The sequence below is a fragment of the Anneissia japonica genome, unplaced genomic scaffold, assembly GCF_011630105.1.
Source record: "Anneissia japonica isolate Jap-2015-1 unplaced genomic scaffold, ASM1163010v1 scaffold1005_len2656397_cov198, whole genome shotgun sequence".
NCBI lineage: Eukaryota > Metazoa > Echinodermata > Crinoidea > Comatulida > Comatulidae > Anneissia > Anneissia japonica.
Window position 1 is genome coordinate 1,774,492 of NW_022683792.1, and position 9,785 is coordinate 1,784,276.

General features: G+C 35.6%; 1 protein-coding gene across 2 annotated transcripts; it reads left to right on the forward strand.

Annotated features, from left to right (window-relative positions):
- Positions 1-3,883: 3,883 nt before the first annotated feature.
- Positions 3,884-9,732, forward strand: LOC117101241 (growth hormone secretagogue receptor type 1-like). Of its 2 annotated transcripts, XM_033241192.1 has the most exons (3): positions 3,884-4,065; positions 8,195-8,327; positions 8,424-9,732. In XM_033241192.1, the coding sequence occupies exons 2-3, from the start codon at positions 8,306-8,308 to the stop codon at positions 9,446-9,448; spliced, it is 1,047 nt and encodes a 348-aa protein (XP_033097083.1). In that variant the 5' UTR covers positions 3,884-4,065; positions 8,195-8,305; the 3' UTR covers positions 9,449-9,732. The 2 variants fall into 2 exon arrangements, with proteins under 2 accessions (XP_033097083.1, XP_033097074.1); XM_033241183.1 differs by having other exon boundaries at positions 8,195-9,732.
- The last annotated feature ends 53 nt before the right edge of the window (positions 9,733-9,785 follow it).

Sequence of the window (9,785 nt, forward strand, 5' to 3'; positions counted from 1 at the left end):
CGTTGTCTTTTTTCTAACGCCGTTAAGGCCTGTTTAAACGATAACGATAAAAAAGCTAAAAAGCGATTGTTCATATAGAAAACAAAAGAAATTAGAGAAGTTTTTACACTAGGACGATTCGATAAAGATTTATCGTGTATACGATAATAAAATATTTTTTAAAATCAAATCAGATGACGTCATAATCATGGAAAAGCGATAAAATCGTCGCTACTATTACGATTTTAATGTTTTCCATGATTATGACGTCATCTGATTTGATTTGTCAAAATATATTGTTATCGCATAACATATTCAATACAGAGCCAGTACACAGTTTGGTCTGCTAAACCATGATATTTTTGAATGTTTTTCTACCATAATGTTTTAGAATGGATTACTGTATGCTGTTACTGATTCATAGTAAACCATTTCCACACATCAGCCACACACCAGGTCCTGTGCTCGTTCTACTCACATAGCCATTTTATAAAAAAAATACAAACTTCAACGTGCTACTAACGCTATCGGTATTCAATAGGGCCTATGTCTATAAACAAAAAAGTCGCCTTTTTGATATATATTATCAGTGGAGGATCCAGTAAATTGAAATAGAGGAGGTCCAAGTGAGGGACTTTCACAGATGGAGGGTCACCACGGCTGGGGCTGAGGTAAAATTTATAATTATGGCACCTCTAGATGGTCGGAAATGGCACTCTCATGGGATTTAAGATTAAGTCACTAGTTTGTAAAAACATGGGTAAAAATAACTGCAATAAGCCTTTATATATTTTAAAATAGTCTTTAATTAAAGGGAAAATTTTCAGTTTTGTCTGCCAAAATCATGGACTTCGGTGGTGTCTAAAGGCTGTTTTCCACTAGGCGAATTTATTCGCGCGAATTGAAAGCGTCGGTTAGCTTCCTGAAATCTGATTTGCTGCGCATTTTTTTTTTTTTTTTTTTTTTTTTTTTTTTTTCTTTATCTCTTTTTTTTTTTTTTTTTTTTTTGCTGCAAAAAACGGTCGAAATACTGATTTCGTTGAAGCGAAAACTCCTATAGAAATGTGAATGCGCATGCGCATGAACGACGCTCTCTATTCGTGCGAATAAATTCGCCTAGTGGAAAACCGGGTTAATGGAATCCATATAATAATTTAAAACCGACACTCAGGTGTCCCAAGCTTGGAAAATCCACACCTGGGAGATCTGTTTAATGAGTATTCGTTTCACAATCATCTATAAATATATTTTGCACTGACTTTCAGGAGACTGGTCAGTAGTAAAAACATGCAATAATCGTAAATTTGCAGAAGGGTTTATTTTCCTGAATATTCTTGCTTGCTCGCAGGATTTGCAGGCGGCATTAGTCCCGAGACTGCACACGAGACTTTTGGGACTCCTAGGCACAAAATGTGAGTTTGAAATTTCTCTATTTAGAAAATAGTTGCATTAACATCACTATAGTATTTGGAGGGAAAATTTGAGTCCATAAAAACCATGGTATTTGGTCTCTAAATAGAGGTAGTCCTTTATTAAAGGGAACGACTAATGATAAAAGATAGGCATTCATCTGGGACCGCAAAAAAGTTGTCTTTAATTGGAGACCTGTATTCACTTTGCGTTAGTCAATGGGGAAATAAATAAAACTTGAGACCACAAACACGCCTTTGAAATATTATATCACATTGGTATAATTAAGAATGATTTATTTGCTATTGTATACAAATTGATGGACTATTAAAGCTCAACCATCCGATTTGAATAGGTGAACTTTCTTTAACCTTTCGTGAATGTTGTCGTTCAATTCTGATTACGAATGCCGAAACTTAAACAAAAAAATGTGTTGATGTTTGTCAATTGAAGTTTATACAACAATGTTAATATAAAAATGTCAAATTACAGAAATGAAGAAAGGAACTGCCTATCGACTACCGTAGTATATGCCTACTTTATTATAGTTAAAGATGTCGAGATAAACAAGTCCAATAACTAAGTATGTGCGCAATTCATTTCTGGATTTTAATCTACTGTAATGCATTTTGATGCATTAAATCAAATTTGTTGATATTATATCCGCTTAGTGAACTCTATGCTGTATTTAAAATGACCTAGGCCGACATAAAACCTCCGACATTCGATCATAAAATTAACTTCAGTGTTGTCTCCCAAAACCCATGAATCTATATTCGCTGTAAGCTTTGCATAACTTACATAAACAAACAGGTATTAACCAATCGTTCAACATTTAATAATCTATTTGTTTAAGTGTAGAATTCACTGTAGTCTGACAAACTAATTTTGCCGCCTCATTATTCAGCGGAAAATCTTGGCAGCTGAGCAGAGGGAATAAAATATGTGTGCATGTGATGTATGTAAAGAATGTAGTAGGCCTACATTCGCCCTTCCATATCCCTATGCGATGTCAATATGCATTTTAAAAACAGTGCTTTAGTGCATCGATATCGGATCTACTTATTAAATAAATAAAATATTCCATCAGACTACACATTTGTGCTTTAGAAAGGCTAACGTAATAGACAAACTAACCCATTCATTACAATCTTAATACCACTAAGCCTTTGGTGTTCCATCAGGTCTACACATTTTGTAGCCAATCTCGAAAGGCTCCGGAGCCCCGCACCAGAATAGGCCATTGTACTAAGACAAGCTACGGTAACGTATAGCCATGGTCGTTGCTGAAGTCTTACAAGAAAGGGTTTGTACGGTATAAATTATTTGCTCTACAACTTTCAAATGTATGTGTACTTTATATGTTTCAATGTTCTAAATTGAACGTACCGTATGTTTCAAGGATCCAAAAATATATGATGGTGCTATAATACTTTCTATATATGGGATGTAGGCTATTATGCCCCAGGAAAGTAGACAGTAATAACATAAGTAGTACATCGAGCAAAGAAATATCAAGTATCGGTGTTAAGTATCATCTTATTTAATTTACAACTTCCTGTACTTAATGATTATATGCATTTTGTAACGTATCTTTTCCGCGGATTTATATCCGGTAAATCTAATGTTCCGATTATCAGCATAGTATACATTAATAGTCAAAAACACCCTTAAAAGCTTTACCCACATTCAACATGTTCTTGGTATCATCGATTATCGTGATTAAATGTTCAATAGGATTTTTTTTTATATAAAAACAAAATTTTGACAAATTGTTCACTGATGTTTCCAAAGAAAAAAATCTTCGTGAAGATAATTATATGAGTAGGTAAATATGGAATAGGCCTAATTGAAAGGATCAAACATGATATCAAGTTCCAGAGTACAGCAAGTCTAAAATTAAAATGGTTTTTAGAAAAGAAAAAAAAATATAATATGTTTATACGACTTTTTTAAATTTCAATTTTAAATTCCATTCAACGCTAAAGTGCCATAAAAGGCAAATATCCGCTTCAATTACATTGCACAAAAAACTGTATGTAATATTACAAAATTAAAGAAAGGTAGAAAAATAACATATGAAATTAGATGAGATCACATTTCACATCGCATTTCATACTCAGAAATACTTTACAGGTCAACTGTAAAGTAAACGCTTAAAATAACTACAAAACCTACAAAATATAAAATCTAAAGAATATATATTTATGTTTCCATAGTTTATTAACCTCTTACTTTCGAAAATGAGGTGTATGACATTAAACCTTTGGCACATTAAATAGAGACTCTGCGCTTATTTATACTGAAACATTATGCCCTGTATATGTATACGCAACGCTGCCCACAGGTCAAATAAGTGCGAGTCGACACAATATCATTCAATCAACCAATGATCGTCTACATGAATATGCACACATCTCTGTAGTGAGTATATTTCTCTCCAGACCGCCCCTTCGTTGAGCAAACCCTTTGGATGATTCTTAATTGGTACAAATGTACAGCGCCTTTCTTGCTGTGTCGACAACTTCGATCACTCTGGGAATAGTTATTAATTGTGATCCTCCGAGGTGGTGCTGTGCATATGTAATAACAAGAAAAAGGAACGAGACCTAGAATTCCGACTCGGCTATCTATGCTATCACTGGCAATTAGTAGCGGCAGGACTATATTAACAAGGTAAAATGTTTTCGTCTTTCAACATTTGATTTGATGTCATTAGCAAAAACTGATTCGAAAGGTGATCAACATTTTACAGGTAAAAATCAAAATAATTGACTAATAGAAAAAAAAAAAAACAACAGGCCTAAATAATCAACGAGAGGTGATGGATTTATACGAGTGTGACAGGTGTCATGGTGTGTGGAGGGGAGGGGTAAATGTGGTGTGTTTGAGTATAATATGTGCAATGGTGAGGAGATAATTATTATATGAAAACATGTGTAAATTTAGTAGTAACTTAATATTACTGAATGTTTAAATAAGTTAGGGTTAGGAAACGGAAGGATATTGATATTTTGACATGGTGTGTGGCATGTTTTTGGAAATGTATTCCCATGTGCAATGTATTATGTAGAGATAGTTTGAGAAAAAAACACATTTAGTAAATGTAGTAGCTTTTGAATACTTTAGGGGAACAGGCATTCTCTGCCAACTAGAATGGAATTAATCTTAAAATATAGTTGAAGAGATGAAATAATTTGCGTAATGAAAGTGTCATTTTGAAAAATGCTATATAAAATCAAAATTAATCGGCTAATTGAAAAAGTAAAAGGTAGGCTATTGATAGTGTGACGTGGTGTGTAGGGCGAGAACATGTATCGTAGTAATGGTAGTAACGATAGCTTAACATTACTGTGATTTTAAATCCGTTAGGGGAACAGACATTCTCCGCGAACGAGCATGGGAGGAACCTTAATATTTGGTGGAGGTCGATTTCACAGTCGTGTGGGTTGAAGTCGGAAGATCAAATTACATAACTTTACGTTATGGAAGTGTCATTTTACATAATTCTATATAAAACCAAAATATCAGCTAATTGAAAGCGTTGCAATACAAAGGAAAGGAATTGATAGTGTGATTTGGTAGGTGTGTGGAGTGATGGTTAGAGTTAAAGGCATTCTCTACGAACCGTAAGGGAATGGGAGGAATTTTAAAGTGAGTGGGGCTGGGGGCGGTATTTGTGCAGTCGGTGAGCGTGGGTTGAAATTAAGAGGAAATAATATAAATTGACTGTGTCATCTTTAATAACTGTTACTTATTTCTATTGCATTTTCCTTTCCTTCCTTTCCTTTCTTTTCTTTTCTTAAATAGAAATACTAAGGAGTTTTTTTAATAGTTAATAAATCGTGCGAGTACTTCAGCATATCATGGGACGTACGACATTGGCAGTGTTGTTTGTCGTTAAGCGTGCCACTCAAGATGTCACTGAAACTGTGTCTCCACGAAATAATTCAAAATTGAGAATCGTGTCTTTCGCGTAATGACACAAATCGATAGTTTGCCCATATGCTACATCAAATGATATGCTTTGACATCCGAAAATAATTTATCAAATAAGTCGGAAGTATCCAGGAAATTTACGGTTAATTAGAATCTAAACATAGGCTACGTTTGTTTTTGTAAATAACGTCTTGGCCTAGCATTTCGTCATAAATATATTGGAAAATATAAACGGTCGATGACAAGAAATGCATATTCACACCTAATCAGCTCATAATGCCAAAATAGCATGTGATTCCCCAATAATGATAAAAACTGCATTGTTAAAAAGCGACAATTTAACTGTAACTACTGAGAATAAATGAAAAGATGAATAAACGCCGCACTCGTATTTTTTTTCGCCAAACGCGGCTCATGATTATACAAGCAATCCATAACAAACACGCCTTGGTGTTTTGAAAGCCCCCGGGCACTTACTGCGTCGTACGACCGTGGGCCGACGGAATCAAACTCCGCTCCCTGTGAGCGTTAGGCGACGCGATGCCGTCTGGTGATTGTCAGTCTGAACGGATCGTCATTAAAAACGATCGGTTGCGCGCCCGTCGTGGCGTTGCATTCTCCATAGAATCGCGTCGATCGTCGACCGTCGGGCACAGTTAGTGCCCGGCTTTAAATGTATTGATATTTCAGAAAGTATATTCCATTTCATCTGACTCATCCACTTTATGGGATTTTTAAAAATCTTTTGTGGGGGTCATCCATTCATCACAAAGACAAAACATTTTTATAAGCAACATTGTGGTTACACAATCATCTATAATGCAATATGGCAATGTAAAAATACTGGAGAAGTTTTTGGCATACGTTAAAATGAGTTGTTCAGTTAAAAGTTATTCAAAATATTTATGGGATTTTGTTAAAAGTAGAAGTGACTGCCTTCCACAATGAAAGTAATATTATAACAAATCGATATGTAGAATCATTCAGCAATGATTAGGTGTAATAATAACACAGGAGAGTTTTAATTATGAGAATTGAAAAATGTATACATAAGGCTTTGCAATAAGGCCTATATTGTTATTATTACTGATATTATTACTAACTAAATGAGTTTTGCCGTGTGCTGTAACAAGGTTTTTATTGTATTGGAACAACATCATAAATGAATATGCTACATAGTAATGTAAAATATATTCTTCGAGATTCAACACAACTGCAAAAATTATAGGCACTCAAGCTGTGCTCCTTGCGAATAATATTAATAAGACTATTTCAATATAGGCATAGGCCTCTATGAATTATCCGCGATTAATTATCATCGAGTTTGAATAATACCATTCTCACATTATTTGCATATGGCCATACCCCCTAAAGCACAGTGCCTTAAATCGACTGTAACTAAAAGGGACTGGGCATATCATGGCAAGATTCTTCAAGATTTCTATCATCATATCCGCTTGTCCTAAGCCATGTACACGAAAACTTCACAATATAAATTATATTTATTGAAGTCAAAAAATTAAAGTCTAAAAATAATGCAATTAAATGCAGCAAATAGCCAAACCACTGAATATTCTACAATTATATTGTTAAATAATATTTTTAATGGGAATTAATGAATTCCTAAAACGGTTTGTTCGTTTTAGGGTAGAAAAAAAACACCACAGGATTTGCTAGACTTGATAAAATATTCAAATATCACTATATTGTTCAAGACACGGAGGTTTTGTACTTCCATATCCTATAACCTTACCACATAATATCCACCGTACCTATCATTAACTCTGTACTTCTCACCAGTATTACAAGGTGTCGTATGAGCGATGGATGTCGTAGGCCTATTTTCCAGTGATTTCTGCGATGGTTTCAATCAAGACTCATGTAATAAACGAGCATCCCATACACTGTACTTCATAAAAGGTCGCTTAAACATTTATTTCGGCTTCAATGCAGTGCATATTCAATAGACGGAGACGCTTAATAAAAATGATTAGAGCGGTGTTTTCATAAGGAAGATCTCGCAAGCTCACGAAAACGATACGGTAACGAATACGAATACGTTATTTTCATTATCGTCATTCTTTTATAAAACATTCTTTACAATACATATACCGTACGAGCTGAATATGTTTTATAAAAAAAAGGCAGGGATTACCTACGTAATTGTGAAAGGATACTATGGTAGGAAATAGATTGACTAAAACTGTGATGACAACAATATAGGCCTATTTGTTATCGTTTTCGTAAGTTTGCGAAACCTCACTATTATCATTAATATAATGAACGTAAACGGAAGTTAATTATTTAGTATGACTACATTCTACAGATGGTACCATCATGCATAAAGCCCGTTTTAGATCAGGCCCGTAGTAACCGGTGAAGGGGGGGGGAGGGCATCCCCCACACTTTTTCCCAAGAAAATGTGTCGTATTTAATAAGATATCTTCTGATTGAGAAAGCACTGTGTCATTTGGCAATTGTCAGTCTGCGAATGATAGGCAGAAAATCCAGGTTGCATAAAATTCTGTTATTTTAATCATGGACTTATTAATAGGTCCATGTTTTAATCACCCATGCTACTACTTAGAAAGTGTGGATTTTATCTTATCCGTGATTAGCTACTTTAAGCCAACGTCGTAATTTGTAAGCCAGTCAGAACTCAGCTTGCAATACTAGTCTGACATTGACTTTGACATTGGCAATTTTTTGTTGCGCGCGTGGTTTGACAGGTAGTAGGGGGAGATTTCCCTCCGATAAATTCACGAACGGTACTGGGTAAAGGCAACCTGATTGTTTGCTTTGAACGGCCGGGGTTCAGTTTCTGGTGACTGCTATCTTCTAATTAACTTTTATCATTTTATTTCAGATACGGATCGGAAATTACTAAAATCGTCAACAACTTATAATCGAGTCACCGTTAATTGGCCGGAAATTAATGAACAAATATTGAACTTGAGTATTTTTCAACGCTATCGTAATGAACAACGGAAGTGATTCCAGTGAGTACGCGTATCTACGCGCAGTTGTACAATCGATGACGTACACCCACAGCGAAGAGTTGTTATTAACCGTTATTTTACCAATTATATTTACAGTTGGCGTTGTTGGAAACTTGTTCGTGATTGTCATATTTATTCGTCTGAAATCAATGCGCACTGCACCCTACGTGTACCTGTTTACTCTCGCAGTAGTGGATATGCTGTTTCTTCTTCTGATGGCACCGGTACAATGGATCATGTACTTGTCAAGTCGGATACACGAGGATTTCTCAAGCCTTGGAGTTGTTTCTTGTAAATTTTACCTGACAATCCAAGATTTTTGTGTTCTCTTCTCTGCTGTTATATTCACTTGTGTGACCATTGAACGTTACAGAGCTATTTGTCACCCGATGACATTAGATAAATCGAAGGTTTCAAAGCGATCGACTATAGCTTGCATTGTCTCTAGCGTTGTCATTATCATATATAAAATCCCTACATTCACGTTTGCAACATTAGCAGAGTACCCCATACTCGTCGGAATGAACGAAAACATTACTTCCCATTTTCCCGAATTTCCTGACTATGCTCTGGTGTGCGTGTACTGCAATGGCTTAAAAACCCCAGTTAGGTGTGACAACTTTAACAAAACATTCTATTTTGACTCTTTTATTACAGTTATAATAGTACCATGTGTGTCTACTCTATATATCATTATATTAATTCATCTGTGCAATCGTCAAAACATTTCAGACACCGGGGGCTCGTCCGCGCACCTGACAAAAATGAAGATCCAGAGTGCGATTATGATCTTTGTCGTTTTATTCCTTTTCATTATAAGTACAGTTCCTATCCGAGTATTCACTTTTGTGTATAATCTACATGCTAACAAGTTTGAAGAGAAGCTTGTTTCCGAAGATACACTAAGTTCCATTATTTTCACATCAAGGATACTGATATTTCTAAATTCGGCCGCTAACCCTATCATTTACCATATTGTTAGTAGTAAATATCGTACCGCGTTTAGGAAAGGAATACTCTTCCAGAATTTACGACATTCGGAGAAATCCTACACGAGATCAAGATTGACAAGAGAAACTAAATTGTCAATCATACAAGGAAAGCAGATTATTTTAGATTAAAGCCTCATTCACAACGAATCTGAATTTTCGGATCGGAAGGCCTGCCGAACTGACCAGAATCAGTGTAAAAATAGGGAAGATGGCGTTCAGTGCATCAGAAGCGCGGTCCGAATTTCGGTTCGGGTCCGATGTGACTTGTACTTATATTTTAATACATTCGTCCGTTGTATAATGTAGGCCTAATTCCTGACTATAGCGTCACAAGCCTCGCTGCAATGTTGATTTAATGTTATTATCTGACATAACTCAGGGGCGGATCCAGGATTTAAAAGAGGGGGGTTCAAAATGTTTCCCAAAAAACCCAAAGTGAAAGGTGGGTCGGGGGGGGGGGGCCTCC

What these genes read in the sequence shown, in the direction of transcription:
- LOC117101241 (XM_033241183.1), top strand. Translation starts at nt 8,306, where the DNA reads ATGAACAACGGAAGTGATTCCAGTGAGTACGCGTATCTACGCGCAGTT.